This window comes from Mastomys coucha, unplaced genomic scaffold (genome assembly GCF_008632895.1).
Source record: "Mastomys coucha isolate ucsf_1 unplaced genomic scaffold, UCSF_Mcou_1 pScaffold6, whole genome shotgun sequence".
Lineage (NCBI taxonomy): Eukaryota > Metazoa > Chordata > Mammalia > Rodentia > Muridae > Mastomys > Mastomys coucha.
Window position 1 is genome coordinate 103611818 of NW_022196912.1, and position 21629 is coordinate 103633446.

The 21629-nt window shown below is 36.1% G+C and overlaps 1 protein-coding gene across 23 annotated transcripts in view; it reads left to right on the plus strand.

Annotated features, from left to right (window-relative positions):
• The window catches only part of Nrxn3 (neurexin 3), a 1683426-nt gene that overhangs the window by 702644 nt on the left and 959153 nt on the right, over nucleotides 1-21629 (plus strand). For 21 of the 23 annotated variants that reach the window (XR_004114172.1, XR_004114173.1, XM_031355959.1 and 18 more), the window contains 2 exons: nucleotides 13152-13355; nucleotides 19336-19362. Coding sequence is in view for 21 of the 23 variants with exons in the window: in XM_031355959.1 (XP_031211819.1) it covers nucleotides 13152-13355; nucleotides 19336-19362 (231 nt within the window). In the remaining 2 variants the exon portion in view is untranslated. The remainder of the gene's footprint in view (nucleotides 1-13151; nucleotides 13356-19335; nucleotides 19363-21629) is intronic. The other 2 variants (XM_031355965.1, XM_031355985.1) reach the window with 1 other exon arrangement.

The window sequence follows — 21629 nt, forward strand, 5'->3', positions numbered from 1 at the left end:
TGAACAGTAGGTCAAAATGACATTTTGTATAGTATGCTTGTACTGATTTTGCTATTGCATTAAAATAATATTTGTTAGGTAAATGCAAATAATTAAATTACTTATGATTAGTGCTGACATTAATAAACTCCAAGTATAATAAATTAATTATTGCTGTGTTCTTTATGCAATAAATATGGGAAATTAATTATCAAAAAATAATGGGAAAACATAGTATAATGCAGAAGAGAAATACCTAAACAGATATTCACATACCTGAGCAAGTTTAGTTGATGAGAACTTGTGAGTCCCAGTTTTAAAAAAAAATTAATAAAAATATGTAAGGTGTAAACAAACTATACCTTGAAAGGGAAATATTGTGTTTGAAAATCTTGGTAAGAATAAGGTTGTTATTTAAATACATACCATACATGTGATTTTATACATTATAAATATAAGTAAAGTATATGCGCATGTCAGAGGTTCCAAGCCATGCTCAGTCTAAATATAATAATTGTTACCTTGACTGGTTTGGAATTACCTAGGAGACACACCTCTGAGTATGTTTAATCAGAGAGGTCTAATTGAAGAAGGAAACATACCTTCAATGAGGGCAGTGATATCCTAATGACTGAATAAAAGGAAAAAAGAAGAAAGAATGCTGAGCCCCAATGTACATCTCTGACAGCACTCTGACTGTGGCTGTCATGTGATTAGCTGCCTCATGTTCTACCACTTGCCTTCTTTTCTATAATGAATAACATCATTTAAAACCACATGATAAACTAAACACTTTCTTAAGTTGCTCATATCAGATGTTTTATCACAATAAGGAAAAAAATCAATGCAGTGAATAACTTTCCAGTTGGACTCTAAGATACCAAACCTTCCATTTTCTCTGTTACCTTTTCTTATTACAAAAGCTAAATGAGAAGTCAGCAATGGAAAACATGTGAAGAATGACAAGTTACCAAGAATTTCTTTTTTCATATTTGAGTCATATTTCATAGAAGAGTCTGTATAATTTCTCCATCAATATTGTATGACAACATACAATGGTTTGTGAGACAAACCCATGCAGCCTATACAAAGTGCTGACATCCAGAGATGCTTACCGGGAGTTCAGAGTTTTTGTGGATGTTCAGTCATAAAGATGTCCAAGGGTTGCTTGACTGATTTTGGTTAGTTATATTCCAGACCCTGAGGAAAGCAGCCATTTCCTAAGGTCACCTTGCCTGTCATCCACATTAATCAACTGGCAATGTACACCTGAGTCTTGGGTGTGCTGATTTACCACTTAGAATATTCTGTGAAGATAGTGCAGACCAGACACCACAATCGACTGTTCTTGAAGGGTGCAGAGTTTGAGTCACCCTGTGTCATTCACAACATGTGCATCAAATAACAAAATCACAACCAGCATTCAGAGGTGAAGGAGGTAACCTAAGAGAATGATGTTTCCATTTTCATCGCCTCTAATTGGAAGCTGAGTTCAAGCAATGTCATCAATCTTCCCACATTTTTAATAATAACGTTTGTAAGTTTTAGTGAGTTCTCTTGGGAAATAATACCTCTTAAAGTACATCATTTGAAATTCATATTTTGAAAATTGTGTTCACCTCAGAAAGATTAAAGTTCACTTTAATTAAAATAGCACATACATATTTCCGTCTTTAAATGAGTTCCTGTTTATCCTTCTGTATGTTTATATGCTTAAAACAACACCTGGAATAAGTCACCCTATTGTTAAAGATGGTTACATCTTGGTACTGTGATTTGCAAGGTTTATGGATTTTTCTTACCTGTGTTTATATCTGTTCTCTTACATTAAAAAATAGTATAAACTATTTAAAAAATAAAATTCTTAATTTTATTTTTATTTAAAAAGGGACGGGAAAATAAAAATCATACTCCTCATATTAGCTTACCACATGCTTTGGAGAGTTTGTTCTCACTTTCAAAGAATTCAAGATTTATATAGATAAAAGAAATTCACAAGGTAGAACCATTTTCTTTCTAGAATGTTTAACATAATGATTACAGAGAACACATTTTAACTTCTATCACGATGTTCAATATTCCTGTGTCAACCCCCTTTATCTTTATTTGGGGGAAGGAAGTTCTAACTATGAGGGTAGAGCTGTCTCTCTGGCTTGATAAACAGAGTGTTAACCAAAGCTTGAAGAACATATCAATCAGATAAAAGTAAAATAAGTTCCTCTCCTTTAGTTTGATGTTCGCTACTGATTTGCAGTACATTGTTTTACTATGTTTACGTATTTGCCTAACTGCATGATATTGGTACAATGGCAGACAGGTAGATCAATTGGAGATCCAGAAATGAACCCACACATCTATGGTCACTTGATCTTTGAGAAAGGAGCTAAAACCATCCAGTGGAAAAGAGACAGCATTTTCAACAAATGGTGCTGGTTGAAGTGGTGGTCAACTTGTAGAAGAATACAAATTGATCCATTCTTAACTCCGTGTATAAAGCTCAAGTTCAAGTGAATCAAGGACCTCCACATAAAACCAGATACACTGAATCTAATAGAAGAGAAAGTAGGGAAAAGTCTTGAACACACAGGCACAGGGGAAAAGTTCCTGAACAGAACAGTAATGGCTTATGCTCTAAGATCAAAAATCAACAAATGGGACCTCATAAAATTGCAAATCTTTTGTAAGGCAAAGGACACTGTCAATAGGACAAAATAGCAACCAACAGATTGGGAAAAGATCTTTACCAATCCTACATCCGATAGAAGGCTAATATCCAATATATATAAAGAATTCAGGAAGGTAGACTCCAGAGAACCAAATAACCCTATTAAAAATGGGAAACAGAGCTAAACAGAATTCTCAACTGAGAAAACTTGAAGGGTTCAGAAACACCTGAAGTAATGTTCACCATCCTTAGTCATCAGGGAAATGCAAATCAAAACGACCCTGAGATCCCACCTCACACCAGTCAGAATAGCTAAGATGAAAAACTCAGGTGACAGCAGATGCTGGTGAGGATGTGAAGAAAGAGGAACACTCCTCCATTGTTAGGTGGGATTGCAAGCTGGTACAACCACTCTGGAAATCAATCTGGTGGTTCCTCAGAAAACTGGGCATAGAACTACCTGAGGACCCAGCTATACCACTCCTGGGCATATACCCAGAAGATGCTTCCACATGTAATAAGGACACACGCTCTACTATGTTCATAGCAGCCATATTTATAATAGCCAGAGTCTGGAAGCTATCCAGATGTCCCTCAACAGAGAAATGGATACAGAAAATATGGTATATTTATATAATGGAGTACTACTCAGCCATTAAAAACAATGACTTCATGAAATTCGTAGGCAAATGTATGGAACTTGAGAATATCATCCCGAGTGAGGTGACTCAGTCACAAAGGAATGAACACAGGATATACTCACTGATAAGTGGATATTAGCTCTAAAGTTCAGAACACCCAAGATTCAATTCACAGACCATATGAAGCCTAAGAAGAAGGAAGACCAAAGTGTGGATGCTTCATTTTTAGAAGGGAGAACAAAATACTCACAGGAGGAAATATGGAGACAAAGTGTGGAGTAGAGACTGAAGGAAAGGCCATCCAGACACTGCCCCACCTGGGAATCCATTGCATATACAGTCACCAAACCCAAACATTACTGTGGATGCTGAGAATTGTTTGCTTATAGAAATCTGATATTGCTGTCTCCTGAGAGGTTCTGCCAGAGTCTAACAAATACAGAGAAGGAAGCTTGCAGCCAACCATTGGACTGAGCTCGGGGGTCCCCAATGGAGGAGTTGAAGAAGCGACTGAAAGAACTGAGGAGGTTTGTAGCCCCATGGAGAGAGCAACTGTGTCAACAGGTCAGACCCTCTGGAACTCCCAGGGACTGGACCACAAACCAAAGAATACACATGGAATGACCCATGGCACTGTCCACATATGTGGCAGAAAATGACCTTGTTGGACACCAGTAGGAAGAGAGGCCCTCAGGCTTGAGGGTGTTCAATGCCCCAGTGTAGGGGAATGCCAGGGCAGGAGAATGGGAGTAGGTGTGTGGGAAAGCACCCTCTCAGAGGGAGGGGGATGGGATAGGATGTTTCCAAAGAGGAGACCTGGAAAGGGAAAAAAATTGAAATGTAAATAAAGAAAATATCCAAGAAAACAAATAAAATCATATGAAATAATAGGATAAAAGTTGCTGCTAATATTATTTATGCCCATTGAAAAACAGAAAAGGATCTACCATAACAAATGAAAGTAAGAAATTTTTCTATAGAAAAATATTTATTTGAAACATTTGTAACAGCTTGTACTAAGATTACTTTCAAATGACTGATTGAAGGGTTGTAAGACATGAAAAATATGAAAACCTTTTATTCTTGAAACTTAAAAAATTGCTCTGAGGTAAAATATCAAATGAATATTTTGTTGATAAATCTACTAGAAGTTCAGGTGGTAAAATGTTTAACATGGATGGATGATTAGCTGAGTTGAAATCTATGGTCATCATATATTAAAGTTGGTCATGGCATTGCTCTTCTGTAATCTTGGCCAGGATTGTGGCTGTTGTTATTTGGAAGGTTTATACACTGTGGGAGATGGAAGAGGACAGAGATAAGAGGCTTCATAGAGCTCACTGGACAGCCAGTCTATACAAACCAGTGAGCTTCAAGTGAGTTAACTTGTCTCAAGAAAATAAAGCAGGAAGTCATAAAGACATTTGATACCAACATCTATATTTCATGTTCATGCATACACCTACAAAGCAGCTGCATGTGTATACAATCACATATTAAGAGAGATAAAGAGATACACTAATTTTCAGTAGCAAGAGTCATGGTATGTAAATCACAATTTGCTTGTGCCTTCACTACATTCTTTTGTTCATTTTAGATGCTTTATTCCAGATGGCTGTACTAAGAAGACAAGACGATGGCTCCCTTCTCTGTCAGTTTCTAAGACTACAATTTTATCCCAGAAGTGATTACTATTAGAACCTTATAACTTTCCCAGCTCTATTTACTGCAAAACCAGCATCTTGGGTAGTTACAACCAATAAGAATGGACTACTAGCCACTTTTCAAGACTATGTTTCTCAGTTCCAGAAAGCCAATACTACCAGGGCTACAATTGACTTTGACTCAGCTTACTCATAGAAAAGATGTTCTATGTAAGAAAGGCAAGCTTGGAAGTCCACCATCTATTTCAGTGGTTCTCAATCCCCCCAATTCTGTGACCCTTTAATAATACAGTTCCTCATGTTGTGGTAACCCCAACTATAAAATTATTTCACTGCTATTCTGTAACTGTAGTCATCTTTGCTACTGTAATGAATTATAAACATGTGATATGCAGGATATCTCATAGGCACTCCCTTTGAAGGAGTATGACCCAAAGGTTGAGAACCTCTGATCCTCTGTCTTTTTAGCATCTACTCCTACAAAGGAAGTATCATTCATAAATAATTAGGTTGATTTTGCAAGCAATTGGGGTGCAGTAGAAAGAATCCCCTTTCCTTGGCATGTAAAGACAGAAAGGGAGATGGTATCTAGGACAGAGCTTGAAAAAAATCTATGGCTAAGAACTCTTGTAAAATAGCAAAGGTTTTTGATGAAAAGTAGCTCAAAATCAGTAGATTTTGAGAACTTGCAACCAGTGTAGGACCGACAGACAAGCACCCATAAGTTCATTATAAAATAATGGATATCTGATGGATTAAAAGCCGTGGGATAGTACTGAGTTATACTCTTCCCTGTAGATCTGGAAAAGTGTGCATATTAGCTACTTTAGACCCAACCCAGGATGATTAGAATAGGATATAGTCACAACTGACTATATTCTCAGGACTTCCTATTGGCTGGTAGCACTTAAGTGTGATTTTTGGCTAAATAATAAGCTGCTCTTACCCAGGGCCTACTTATTTGCAGACCAGCCTTAAAAATAAAACCACATTCATTCTTAATTGTCTGGAAGATTTGTTTTAAAACCAAGGTGCAGCCCTATCAGTGAGAGAAGAATCATTGCCAAGTTACTAGTCTCAGGCTAACTATGAGACAAAATCATACACTTCCTGAAAGCAGTCTCCAAGACACACATCTGCTAGATAAGGGGTAAAATCAAATATACTAAAGAGGCTTAAGTCTATATTTGAACAGCCAGTGGCTTATATTGATCTGGGAATAACACCTAGGGAAGCAAGCAAAATAGCAAAATGGGAAAATGTCTGAGCAGGGATATTATAGCATCCTACTAGGAAACTAGAACTCAGAATTCATTCATCCAAGTCTCTAAATAAACAAGAATGACTTTGATGGTTGTGGGTCAGTGTGCAGATTCATAATAATATATTGTCAGCTATATAAAGAAACAGTATATTGAGAGTCACACCCAGAGATAAGTGCAGGTGAAAAGATGCCCTTTCAGGGACATGTATATTGAAATTTACCATTGAAAAGTACAAGGAAATGTTATAAATGTATTCAAAGTTTTAAGAGAAATTGAATTTGAAGAATTTAAGAAAAGAAAGATAATAGTGACTCATCAGATAAAGTTTAACTTTTTAAACTGTGGATCAGGACTCCTCTCTAGTAGGCTTCAAGTAACTCAGTATGATGTTGTAAAAAATGGCAATAGTGAAAGGTTTATGAATGCATAATGATCAAACATTGATTAAAAATTAATGATAACAAGCTTAAGATGTTTCTGGAAGTACTTGTACCCATTGCATCATGGGACTTTACTGTAGCCTTGAATCTGAACACACAGTATGTATACTTCGCACATGTCTCTGTGCTATATTACCTCAACAAATACTTCCTAGAATTGCTCAGCTCAAATAGAAAGCAATTACTTATTATGACCTGAAATGTTTTTGACTACATGCATGGGTCACTTGCTCTTAAATATTTGAGTATTTAATAATGGAAAACAAAATCTTTTAATAGGTCTTAATATCATTCATCAGCACATATTTCTAACATAATATAATCCAAATATATACTAACTTGATATACTAATATAAGATTTGATTTACTAATGTCAAATTAGTTTATATTTGAATTTTATTATATTAGAATATTTTATTTTAAAAATCACTAAGTTGATGACTTGATTTACAAAAAAAATCATTACACTAGTAATGATTGAAATTAGATCAGAATTTACAACAGTTACAAAAATGGCCTTGATTGAATTACAATCATATTATTTTGTAATATTTATTCAAACAAGTACCTTTCACATCATTCCTAATTATGAAGTAAAAATATTAGTTGATTCAAAAATATTAAAGATGCTGTTCCTCTTACTATATCAGATACCCAAATAATATAGTTTTATGTAAAAAATTAAAAAGCAAAACTAATTTATTAGCATGCATATTTATCTTTGAATTTAGTAATTGGCAAAATTATAATGTATATAAGACCATCATATTAAGATATATTTCTTTGTGATTTATTATCAATAAATATTTATTATTACCTGTTTTATATATGTAATATACATGCAATCAAATACAAATGTCTTAGGTAAAAGGGGCTCAAAAATGGGAAATGCCAAGAACTTCTGACATAGTACATAGGAATAAAGGATTAAAATGTACATAATAACTATCTGCAAGTTGATAGGTACAATACCTAAATAAGACATTTACCAGATAGACTCAAAAGCAAATTATAATTGTTAAGAAAATAATAGATTTAAAGATAGATTAATAGAGTCTAGGCTTATAAATAGAAAAAAATTAATACAGATAAATGTGTCTTCATATGAGGCACCTTTAACTATATATGCATGTATATATATATGTACATATATATATATATATATGTATATATATGCATGTGTGTGTGTGTGTAAAATTAAATCAAAGAGATATAAAGGGACAAAATGGTGTTGAAAGCATGCCTATAGACTTCCCCAAATGAATGAAATGCACTAATCTACATATCCACAGAGCTCAATGAACTCTAAGTAGGATAAATGCAAAAATAAATTTTTGTTTTCTCTTCCATTCAAAATTAAAAGAAAAATAATAAGAAGGCTGGAAAACAAAAATGGGGGTGAGTAACAAAAGAAGCAAAAAAGAAGCAAAAAAAAAAAAACTCATCATATATATACATGCATCCAAGTAAGGTTAGCAGCTAACATCTCTTCAAGGACCATGGAGATCAAAGGCAGTGGGATGTTATCCAACATATCTGATGAGAAGAAACTATCAACTACATATGGCGATGCTGTCTGGAAAAATGAAGGTGGAATAAGTACCCATCAATAAGTAAAACTATAGAATTCATCAATAGCACATTTCCATTGCAATTACAAGTAAGAACTTGTGGAGGCTGAAAGCAAAAATATATATTAATTTAAATTCATGTGGAAAAAAGAACTCTGGCCAAGTGATTATGTATCTAATAAGAAAAGACTATAATTACATGTCTTTTCTTTCTCACACTGATTTACAAAGTTAACTACATAAGGCAATATCTTTAAAATTCTATTGTTGTGGGTATAACATATAGAATTGCCATATATTTGACAATAAAGCTAAGTAAATGAAGCTATATTTGAAAAAAATGAAATGACAACAGATGGTAATTTCAATCTACAGAAAGAAATGAAGAAATGAAGAGTTAGACACAGTAAATAATAAGCTTAATTAAAAAAACTCAATGAACATATTTGAGCTTTTCTTCTCTTAGCTTCTTGGAATGACATATGTTTTATAATGCAATTGTTATAACAATGCATTATTATGCTTCATATGTATTACACACATATGCATACACATACACATGAAGTATGAATCATCGCACAAAAACAGGACAAGGTAAGAGAGTCATATAACAGTAAGGTTTGCATATCATAGTTTGTGAATTTAGCTCAGTGGTAGAATGGGTTTGGACCTCAGAACTACAAAACAAGTTTTTGTTGTTTACTGGAATTATGTTAGTATAGAGATTAGGTAGAATCTTATAAATTAAGATGAACACCGTAAGGTCTTTAACAATCACTAAGAAGGTAGTTCAGAAAGCATGGTTTAAAATCATTACAGAAATTAAAATAAGATATTAGAATATATCCAAGGAAGATGGAATTTTAGTAAAGAAATGAAAAAGAATAAACTAGAAGCAGGTGCTATTAATTGCTTTTATTATCATGGTGATCAATTCCTGACAAGAAGGCAACTTACAGGGGAAAGATTTATTTAATTTTTTTATTTATTTAGACTTTATTTATGTAAGATTTAAAGGTTTGACAAGGTAGAGTACAACATGGATAAAAAGGTGGGCTATGAGGAGCATGACAGGGCTGCTTGCAGTGCCTCTACTTTAGAAAGCAAAGAGAGATGATTGCTGTTTCTCAGCTGGCTTTCTCCTTTTAACTCAGTCCAGAATCCTAGTCCATGAAATAATGATGGACATGGTCAAGGTGGGTCTTTCCTACTCAGTTAAATCCATGTGCAAACATACTCACAGATACATCCAAAACTGTATCTCCTGGATGATTTAAAATCCTGTTAAATGGAAGATCAAAATGCCATCACAGGGACCACTTAAGTACTCAGACAAGGTCAGCTCACAGTGTAATTTCCCTATCTTCAATAATCTATAGGATATATTTATAGACTGAGTCACTTTCATTTATAGATTCATACTTTTTCTAACACACACACATATATGCACCCACACACACACAAGTAGGATTTTAGTCTTGGCAATCTTTGTACCTAAAAATTTTAAACAAACTAATATGAACCTATAGAACAGATTTTGTTTCAGTTGATTGTTTTTCTGAATTAAATTATCTACTTAACAAACACCCAGCCCCTTGAGAACCCTTGTATTAGTAACAGATCATAAAGCATTTCAAAACGAGATACCGACCAAAGATATACAACTTATTTCAAACCAGCAGCTATTTTACTCCAAGGCTACCTCATAATGATTCTGTGATACTATTAATATTGACAGAGTATGTGCCTGCATTTACACTGGTACTACAGATATTCAGAGGAAAAAGAACAGCCATTAATTTTGGAATATATTTAAGTTGAATGCATCAAAGCCACTCATTTAATGGCTCACTTAACTTCCTAATATCTCTTGAAGAGAAGTCTGCATTTATGTGGTTATGTATAGAGGATGCTCGGTGATGATTAATGAGGTTTATAATTACACAGATCACTGCATCCTTATTTTAACAATGGATTATTTAGAATACATATACTGTATTTGCTTATATAAATTATACATTTGTAAATAATATATGGGTGTAAATAATGGTGGAAGTACACACACACACACACAGATGCAGACACTTACACTCATAAACACTTTGAATACCACATTTTACCATGAAGCATCATAGCTATGCTTTGAATCCTAGACACATGATGTATGCCTGGTTTGGTTCTTTGCAGTTTGTCAGATGTTAAACACACAAGCTCAAGAATCATAATAGCTACTACATTCAGTCTCCAGCTCTGTTATATACTAGCTGTGCAATCCAGTATTTATATAAAATATAATAATGCCTTCCTCATGGTCTTCCTAAGGATTAAATGACTTCTTAGTGGATGCATAGCCCTAGAAAGCACCAAAAAATTCTCACTAAATTTTAGATATTATTTTTGATTTTCTGATTTAGCATTTTTTGGAGATAAAGTGTTTTCTTTCATGCCTGAATCATATGCTAACTTAGATTATGATCTAGTCTAACAGACCATCATGTGCCTTTTATTATGATGATTCTTATAATTGTCACATTTTTATGACACCTTTAGAATTTTTAATTTATAACACATAGCTTTAAGTGGTATGGGTTCTATCTGAGCGATAATGTTTTTCAGAAATATGAGTACGTGCCTTTCAAGAGACTTTTAGGCTGATGTGTAAATGGGGTAGGGTTGTAACAGTTTCAAAATATTCCTTGTGATGTGCCTATGTTCTGTTGTTCTCTGCTCCAGTTTTTTTCATACTTAAAAATGGAGTCTTTGTCTTTTTCCATTGCTCTCAAGCCTTCAGCACATAGAAAGGTCTTTGGTATGCAACACACTAATTAATTAATCTGAAAATCATTGCAAGCTTTCAACTGCTGGCTTACTTACTTGCAAAGTACTACCAAGAGCTACTGATTTTATTCCAGGCTCAAGCTACCTTTAACAACAAGTAAAAAAGAGGCAATATCTTTCTTGGTATTTGTGGCTCATCAGTTCCACATCTCAGAGGATACCAACTTTGTGGTTTCTCGAGCAATATAAAAGAAATGAACATTAGAATATGGCCATCACATATATTTCTCCATATTTTAAATAGTTTCTGGATTGCTTCCAATGTCTAATGCACTGTAAATACAATGTAAATAGTTGTTATGGTTTGTTGTTTAGAAGATATGTCAAGAAAGCAATTCTATCCAGTTGTATCTGTTTGACACAGATGGCTTTCTTAAACATTTTCTAGTCATGGTTGGTTGAATTCACAGATATAGAACCTGGAGATATAGCAAGGTGACTGCTATAATTTGAATAATTCATTATTGTTTTAGAATCTCTTTCTTCCTTTCCTTTGTGTTTATAGAGATATTATTGATTCTTTGTACAAGATCTGATGTTATTTCTTTTATTACAACTATCTTATTACCAAGACTGCTCAGATACTACCCTGCCTGCCTTAGTCACCAGTATCCCATTCCTTTTCCTCCTCCAGATATTAACAGCTATATGCTACAGATGTAATTTAACCATTTTGAATTTTAAAACAGTTACTTGTACCCAGGGTTTTCTTTTAGAATAGTGTTTCTGTTTCACCTACATATTTACCACAGACCATATAAATAGCAACTATTTGATAACTAATGTTTAATGAAGGACATATTCAGTGTAGGATGCTGAGTCAAGAGAGCAGCTAGCTTCATAGGAGTGAGAGTGAATTTCTTTACTATGTGCCTGGAGATATTTGTCAATGGATGACTAAACAGACTTGTATTCTGAGGTTCATGGTATTGAAAAAAATAGTCCCTAGACATGGCATCTAAAATAATGTAGCATAGCAGAGCTTGTGTCACTTTGAGATAGCATTGTCTTGCTCTGAGCACCTTGGTTTTCCTATTTGAAAATACGAAAAAGAGAACCATATTGTGACATTAAGATTATATTTGATGACATGGGTGAATGGGGTTCAAGTTTCCTAAATCAAGTGCCTGGGCTAAAGAATATGTCAACTCCATGTGGATTTCTTCCATTCCTTACACAAGCTCTGTTTGAACACAAATAAAATAAAATTGGTGAAACACTACCAGTACTTTGTTGTTCTATTTCTATCTCTCTCGACTCATTGCATGGTTGTAGCACCTCTTACCATGGTATGTAGTCAGTATGAGCTTTGTCCACTCTGTAGTCCTACATCAAAAAGTTTTCTGCCACTTATGTTTATTTGATGTGATAACTATAAACCTTTCCTCCCCTATTTACCATGAAAACACTTGCACAGACTTCAAGTTGTTTATTTTGTGACTTTGGTTTATCTGCAGTGCAAATTACTAGTTTTTGTAGGGCATATTCACTTTCATAGCTAGTATTCAATACTGTACCTGACTCAGATCTATGAGTATACTAGGGCAAGTACCAGACACATCATAGGATAAGACCTAAAAAAGTGCCAAAACAAAACAAAAGGTGTACGAGAAACCATGAAGTCTGTTTTGTGTTGGCCAACTACTACTGTATGAAAAACAATTGATAAAAAAATAAAGAATAAGAAAGAATAAAGAGCTAGAGAAGTGGTTCTCAACCTTCATAATGCTGTAACTATAATACATTTCTTCAGGTTGTGGTGACCGCAGCCTTAAAATTATTTTATCACTACTTCATAACTATAATTTTTGCTACTCTTATGACTTATAATATAAACATCTGGTATCAGAGTATCAGATATGTGATCCTACCCAAAGGTCATGACGCACAGGTTGAGAACTATTGACCTAGCATTTAAGTGATCTGCTCCAGGTTATATAGTCAAAAGGTAATAACAGTAGAGTTGTATTAAGCATAGGTTACTTCATTACCAACTTGGTACTAGCTCTATTCAGCCTATAAGGAAAAAAAAGGCCTTTCAGACTCTAATGTTCCTTGTGCTAATGATCTCCATTCTCTTTTTGGCAGAGGCATCCATCTTGAGCTATGACGGCAGCATGTATATGAAGGTCATCATGCCCATGGTCATGCACACGGAGGCAGAGGATGTTTCCTTCCGCTTCATGTCACAGCGAGCCTATGGGCTACTGGTAGCCACTACCTCCAGGGACTCTGCAGATACACTGCGTCTAGAGTTGGATGGTGGGCGTGTCAAGCTCATGGTTAACTTAGGTATCGTATGAAGGACCCTCTGTCATACTGTTTGGGCTTGTCTTCCCTTCTTTTCTGATTTCCATTATTTTCATTGAATTCTTTTTTTTCTTGAAAGTTAGCCACTCACCTCTTGTTTAATAGACCATGGATTAAAAAACAACAGCAACAAATACCTTCTCCCTGTTTCTGCATGAAGGTTTGATGTCAATTTTTGGTCTCTGACGGTGGTGACTTCCTTACTAGACTATTTGTTTTCTAAGTTTCCTTTCTTGATTTTTTGGAATTGTTTAGCTTTGTGTAAAACACGCTACTTTGGTCCATCTTTTGATCAATCAATCATATTCCCATTAATTTCACATCCTTGGTCACCACTCAAAACAGTCAAAGACAGAAGGGAGGAACCAAGATGAGACAGTGGGTAGGAGAGAGCTATACTGTGATTTGTTTCTACTTCCATAGTAATCCATATTCCTATGGATTATTCTAGTGGCCCCCATGTCACTGAGATCTTAAGTTTATTTCTAGCAGAACAGATAGCAAGTTACAATGTCCCTTTTATCCCATTGGAAACAGTTCAGAGCATCTGACTATGGAAGGTGTGCCTCCTGGTACTTACACCTGTCTTTCTTGCTGGTATTCTTAATTGCTTACCAGCAGCTTCTTTGGTATAAAGACTGCTGGTTCATAATGTCTACCAGTTGCCCCACTTGCTCCATCCCACACTGATGTTGACTTCAAATTTGCAGCTTTATTGGGACAAGATGTGTTCTTCCTCTGCAGTTACCTCTAATGGATATCCATTAGAACCTTGCAGCCTCGTATTCTTTCCTGCTGTCAATTCTCTTTACTGGATCTAATTATTTTCTGTGGAGAATGGGAACCTCTTGGCTTTGAAAGAAAACAAATATTCGTGTCTCTGGTCTTTTCACTCAGCAGAAAGCCAAATGCTCAGAGATGTCAGAATGAATGATTTAGCTAAGTTCACACTTCTAAGCTGGTGGATCCCTGTGGGTTTCTAAACCGTGTGTGGATGTAGAGCTTTTAAAGAAAGATTTGGTAGAGCCACAGAAAAATGTACCTGATTGAGTAGCATCGAAAACTACCTATGCTGACTGAAAGGGGTTTCTGAATAGACACAACTCTCGTCTGCTGTCAGATCAACTGGTACCGATTCCAAACTATGAAAATCTTGACGACATGGGACTGTTTTGAGTAGTGGCTCATTTAGTTCTATGTTTTTATTTTACTTCCGGTTTTTAGCATTTATGACACAGTGTACTTTTTCCTGTCTAATCTCATCTGCCTTTTGTTTTTGATATGTCTCTTGGTTTTTTCTTGTCTGTGTATGTGTATGTATTTGATTATTTTAGGTTTATTTTTCAAACTACTATTCTGTTGCTGGAACTTTTACAGTGTGTGTATCTGTATTCTTGAGTTTTCAATCCTCCCTACCATCCACCATGGTAAATCAAAAGATGGTATTCAACCCTTCAAAGGCCCAAAGCCTGCGGCCCGCATAGCAAACAGCCTTGAGAACACAGTGTACTGAGAAGCCTACAGGGACTGGCATCCCTCTGCCCTTCCCGCCTGCCCTCCCACAGAACCCTCCCCCTTCCCTCAACTGGACCAAACCTCGCATGTTACATTACCTAAAACCAACAACCAGATATCCTAATTTACTTCTCTGAGAAAACAGCAGCAAGAGCAATGGCCCACCCAAAAACATGATGTAAAGGATAAAACCCAATACGAGACCCTGCGTAGTTCAACCCCAGAAAAGACGATTTGTTTTTCTTAATAAATGCTGTTGTGTGAAGGCTATGAAGGCAACAGTGACAGGTACCACCTTCCAAGGAAAACTGAAGCCAGAGAAAGGGATGAAAGATGAGCAATGAGGAAAAGAAATGAAAGATTCTCTCTCTCTCTCTCTCTCTCTCTCTCTCTCTCTCTCTCTCTCTCTCTCTCTCAGACAACGCACACACACACATATGCACACATTCACACACTGAGATATTCATAGATGCTAAATGTATTCCTAGAAGCACACCATTCACACTTTTTCTATTTTAAACTGTGGCCAAACCTGGGACTCCAGCCTTCTAAAAGAACAGCTTTTGCCTTTTGACATTTGTCAGCCCAGCCTCCATCTAGCTCCCACTATGCTGAGACAAACTGGCTGAAAAAGTCTCAACATCTTTAAAGCACTGCTCTCTTCTTAAAAGGGATAGTTTTTTGCTTCTGCCCCAGGACTATGGCACATCACAACTATGACTTTGGATTATCTAACTTTTCTTTCATGCCTGACAGGAAAATAAACATTAGTCCTTGGGTTGTATACAGTCTTCCTATTCAGGATTTGTCTAAAGCTTTTGGCACTCCCTCTCCCAAGGATCTTCTCCTTCCTTATTACACTCATTTATTTCATCTATTAACTATAGAAGAAACTTATCTCCAAGCAGTTTGCATGCACACATAGCCTCTCCCAGATGAACTTTGTTCTCTTACTATATTTTTTTCCTCAGGCAAGGTCTCATTCTGTGGCCAAAGATTTTTTTTTTTTTGAAGTTCTCTAACCTGGAGTAGCTCAGGCTAGCCTCTTGGGTGCTTGTATTTTAAGTTGTTCCCCTCTTACAGCACACATGAAGCATATTCCAAATTCATTCAAATTGCTATCCTCTGTGAACTCCTGTGAGAAAAACATAGTATATATTTCTCTGATATAACATAATTTCTACATGCCAATGAGGCTGGAATTTTTGTAAAGTTTTCTTTTCTAAAGACAGGTATATGTACCCTTAGCAGGCCTACAAGGTGTCACACACCAGGCATCATGATTTTAAAAGTTATAAAGCTGACTGTTGATCAACCAGTATGTGTTCCTTGTGTATTAAAAGAGGAAGTAACCGTATTTTGACATCAAAGTACATTTAAGGATCACAAATATTGTGCTTTATTTTAATCCAGCAACACTTTTAAGAGATAAATCAGCAAAGTATATATTTTTTTAATTTTTGCTTTTATAGATGTGAAGCTTCTGTAGGAAGTTAGTAGCAGAGCTGAGATTAGAACCCCTGTCTCTAAACTGCTAGATCCTTCTATGTTGACTTTTTGCTCTATATATCTATATTACAGGCCAGTGATGGGAATGTCGGAATGGTAACATTTTGGACAGTCATCCTTGAAGCATTCACACAGGGGATCCCTCTTTGTGTTAGTGCTCAGTTTTAATTGAGCCACATTACAGAAAAGCCACTGATGGGGGTGAGGCCTTTGGCATCCTCATCATAGTGCAGGGAACCACTGGAGACTCTAAGGATAGTGTCAGGCATTCAGCCAATCACAATTGATTCCTCCAGATATTCTTTCTCTAGGCATCCTGAATACTGCTTTGGCATAACTGAAAATCACACAACCTTCAGAAGCACTCATGGCTTCCAGACCCAGTACAAAGCTCCTCAGTATGGAAAACCATCATTTGTCCCACTTCCCTGAAATAAACCAGAGAAGCTAAACAAACCAAATAGCACACATTAGCACACATACCCAAATGCACTTGGGCCAACTTTTTTCAGTTAGAGAGAGCCCCCTGGATGCTACAGAAGATAGACATAAGGGAGATGACCTTCCCCAAATCAATTCTCCTGTCTCATTTTTCATTTAAAAAAAAAAAAAATACATGCCCTCTCGAACAAGACTGTAACCTCAGAGCTTCTAAAGAAGACACTGGGGAAATTTTTTCTCATAAAACACTTATTCTTTAGGTAAAATAATAAAATAATTCAATGTACTCTTACGTAAACATATCGTCTGCCTTTCTTGAAAGTCCCAAAGTTCTCATGTTGATTTAAGTGTACAATGTAAACCTCATGGATCTGTGTGCCTGCCCAAGAAGATGAACCCAACTGAAATACCTCTCCTTATTCCAGACTCCCATCTAAAGATGAAACCTCAACTTCACACAACCAAAGAGGAAAGCTCTTTCTTGATTGCCGTCTTTGGGTTGGTGGCTTTAGGTCCACCCTCTCTTTCCCTTTTTCCTAAGCATGTCTACCCATACCCCCTGTTTCCTCTCCTCCAAATAAGTCAGGAAGAGGTGCTTCTCCAGCTTTGGGTGAGGTTAGGTTCAGCCAATAGCACAACTCTCACCCCTCCTCCCTGCCTGCCCACCTCCCCAGTCCCACTAGGGGCATGGCCTCCTCTGTCTGGTGATCGTACCAATTGCTCCAGGGCTGTTTGCTCCCACTTTTCTGTTGCGGTTGACGACACATGACAAACCTAACCGCACGAAACCAAACCCAGATTTTTCTCAAGAGATGTTCTTCTGGGGAGCAAAACAAATAAATAAAAATAAAAATAATAAAGCAAGCTGCCTGCCTCCTCCATCTTCAGGATGGGTAAATATTATAAATTTCTCCTATTGAGTATAATTCTATTCTGTTGGCCTGGTTGCCACTAATTCCTATCTCACATCTTCACTTAAAATAGCTCACTTTAGGGAAATTCAAATGGTGGCATTATGTCACACTTATCCTCTGAAAATTATTAGGTTAACCTTAAGCAGTAAAAAGGCATAGTTTATTTGCTGCTATGCTTTCCTTATAGCCTTCTTTCTTTTTTTTTTTTTTTCATCATTGACTTTGACTTTTCAACATCTCAGTTGATATAAATCCTGAATGGAGTTTCCACAAACATGAACCGACCTGAGGTCCATCTGGGCAGTTTAGTAACAGTTGCCAAGACATTTCTCTATCCATTGCTGCCCAGTTCCCCACTGACCTCCTATGGACTCCTTTCAGTAATTCTCCATCGTGTGTGCCTATGACTGTCAGTCAGTGATTATTAATAAAGCATTAGCTACTCTGAGCTCTGGCACAGAATACCTAGTGTGGTTGTCAGCAGGCAATTAGACAATTCTTTCCCAAGTTACCCATTTAAGAGATAAGACCCAAATCAAAGAATTTTCCTCTTGTTGTGATATAAACTTGCAGAGTAAACTAGGCAGTATGTCAAAGGGACCCATGACCTCCTCTACACGCACCTGCCCTGCCTTCTCCCTGAATGCTCTAGACATCTCATTTCGTCTGGGCATTTGGGCAGGAAGACAGAGATAGGCTTCGTGAGTGGGTTGGTCCGGGAGCCTTTGAACCAATGACAATCAGGAAATCCAATCAATTGTAATAGCTTATTAGGGTTTTTCATACCCTATACCTGATTGACCCCACCTCTCTAAAATCTGTGATGGGTGTTTGTGCGGTTAGCTGTTTGCAAGTGGCCATTTTATGAAAGAAAATGACCAGGTGGTGTTAACCCTTTCCTCATGTCTAAGGGTGATGGCAAGTGTGCCTATACAAATTTATATAGTGTTTGGGGCCCAACCTAAAGTGAGGGTGGAGGGAGCTGGATTTTAGAAAAAGAGAAAGGGTTAAATACTACCCTGTGAAACTTCAAGGGTATATATTTTTTTTAAAAAAAAATACAATGTGTCAGGCTGGTGATTATATTTGGAACACTAATTCAAAATTCTTTTTAATGTTTTCAAAGATTAGTTTAAAGACATAAATTGTAGGTTATAATATATTTGGTGGAAGAATTTTTCTAATTTCCAAAATATAACAAAATTAACATATCTAAACCCAACTGTGTAATATTTATACAAATGAATAGGGAATTTTTGAAAACCAAAAAAATAAATAAATAAATAAAAGAGAGAGTTTGTCTATTGTGGATATATATGTATACCAGTATATATCTCTATACATATGTGTATATATGTGTGTGTGTGTATATATATATGTATCCAACTTTACTAATTAATATACTGTACATATACACCCACCCTTAATCTTGTACATATTGTATATGTATATATATAAATATAAAATGGCCACATTTCTTGCGTGTGTCTGTCCCCGGAAGGGTGGACTGATTGTTTTTGGATGTCTGCAGCTGTTACCTTGAAGGATGCAATTTCATCTTTCATTTATTTTTCCCCATCTAGACTGTATCAGGATAAACTGTAACTCCAGTAAGTTTTTCCTCAAGTTTCATTTTGTTCTTTAAAAAGAAAAGAAAAATTGACTTTATTTTGTTTACTGTTTTATGAGCACTGTTTTTTATTTGTATCGTTTTATTTTTTTACAAGTTTAGAGACGAGTCAGGGGTAACAATTTGGAGGATTGGGGCGGTAGTGCTTACAAGTTTGTAATGGTGTCTTGGATTGGGGGTGGGTCCTCCCTTCTCCCCTTTTCTTGCATTTGTGCTATGTGCAGAAAAGGAGGAAAGGACTGTGGATCCTGAGGTCACCTAAAAATGAATTGCAATGGTAATGTGTTGTCTTATGCTTGGGGTGAACAAAACCTTTTAGTTGAGAGCAGCCAGCATGCACTTCTCCACTACCCAAAACTGTAGCCAACAAATGCAAAGTTCATAACCCAGAGGTGACTGCTGACTCTGACCTTTCTTCTCTGGCATTTTTCGCTGTAGGGGATTTGAGACGGGCAAGCAAAAGCCTGTTCTTGGAGATGATGCCGTATTTTAACCAAACAGACTCACTGTGGTTCCTCTAAAGGAGGATTACCATCCATCCTTTTTTCCACTGTTTACTCAAATGTCCCAGCTCTTGAAGAAAGATCCTAAGAATGTACCTGCTGAAAACATCTCATTATCTTTCTTTCTCTGTCTTAATAGTGAACATTAACTATAGGTAAGGAGGAAGAGAAAGAGGAAGAGAAAGAAAAGATGGAACTGGAAAGAACAGGCCATACCGATTCAAAGGAAAATATTCCCTGAGTGCTCTTGTGTCTTATACTAGCTGTGCTACTTAATACTCCCTTATATAACAAAGCATCCTAAAATTTCAATGACACACAAAAAAAGGGAAGATTTCTTTCTAATTCGGATGAAGTCTAATGCTAGTTGATTGGCTCTCCTAGATGACTCTTTTCAAAGATCTAATTCAAGATTGTAGGATTCTTCCTTGAGTTGGGCCAGCCCCTTTGGGAAATATCAATTTTGTATTCACAGTGAGGAGAGATCTCGGTTAGTTAAGCCATATGCTTCACTGACTTGTCTGCAGGTAGCCTTCATCACTTCTGTATATGTCTCTACCAGATTCGACTCCATTCTATATGTAGGAAATGCAGTCTTTGGAGCATTTTGGAAGAGCAATGCAATCATTTAAGCATCCTATCAAGAAGGCATGGTGATATCTGGGCTCTGACTTTTCCTTTACTAGAATCTTCCTGGAGTAATGAATGCAGAGAAAGGTTAACAGACTATCTAACTAATATCTTTCATTAACTTGATAATTTCATCTTAAAAGAATTATATAGTTGCTGGATCCGCCTCTTTCTTAGATGTAGTATTAGTATGACAAATTAATAAAGCATAGTTCTTCGCATTTTAGGAAAATATAACTTAAGGAAATATATGAAAAAAATACATATATAAACACTCCATAGAAAGTTTTACACATATGTTGGCATTACTTACAGTTATTTTAAGCAATGTCCTATTTTGCTGTGCTAACATATTTCTAATTAGGCAGAAATTTCTTGTGTTATTTAGGTGGCTAAAGGCCTAATTAAAACATTCATTCTTTCCAAAGCCTGGAGTTTTGGAAATTTTTGTTGATTTAAATACCATTTAAGAATATAATTTTCATCCCTTGAATTACTAATCAAAGCCTACAACTCAATCAAATAAGTAAGTCTATAAAATTGTGAAGGCATCACCTCTATCACATTAAGGTCATTGCCATCACCCACCAGAGTCCCCACTTGTCTATCTGCCTTTAAACCCTGCTTCTACCCTTAGCCTTAGGCAACTACTGATGTACATGTTTTTCTGCACATTTGCTCTTTCTGGACATTTCATACATGGAATCTTATATGTCAGACTTGAGTCTGAATATTTTTTAGAAATTATAGCATTCCTGTGAGAAGATATTTCCTTTCCTTTTACACTGACTTCTGAAAGGGTTGGGGTAGAAGTAGGTTTGAGATGGAAAGTCTCATTTCCAGAGTACATTGACTTCTGAGACTTTACTTGGAGAGGAGAAGTGAAGGTTATTTGATTAAGATATCAACAGGTGTTTTCCTGTTCCAGTCCTACTTGTTCATGGAGCCAATTTCATATATCCCATACGACCAATCTTGGATGGTACCAGAGACAAAGTACCAGGATTGTCATGGCTGAAAAAACCTGGTAGACATTTTTTTTTCTATTCAGAACCATGAGCAGGAAAACATTGCAGCAGGGGTATGTTCTCCACCCACTTGATCACAGCATCCA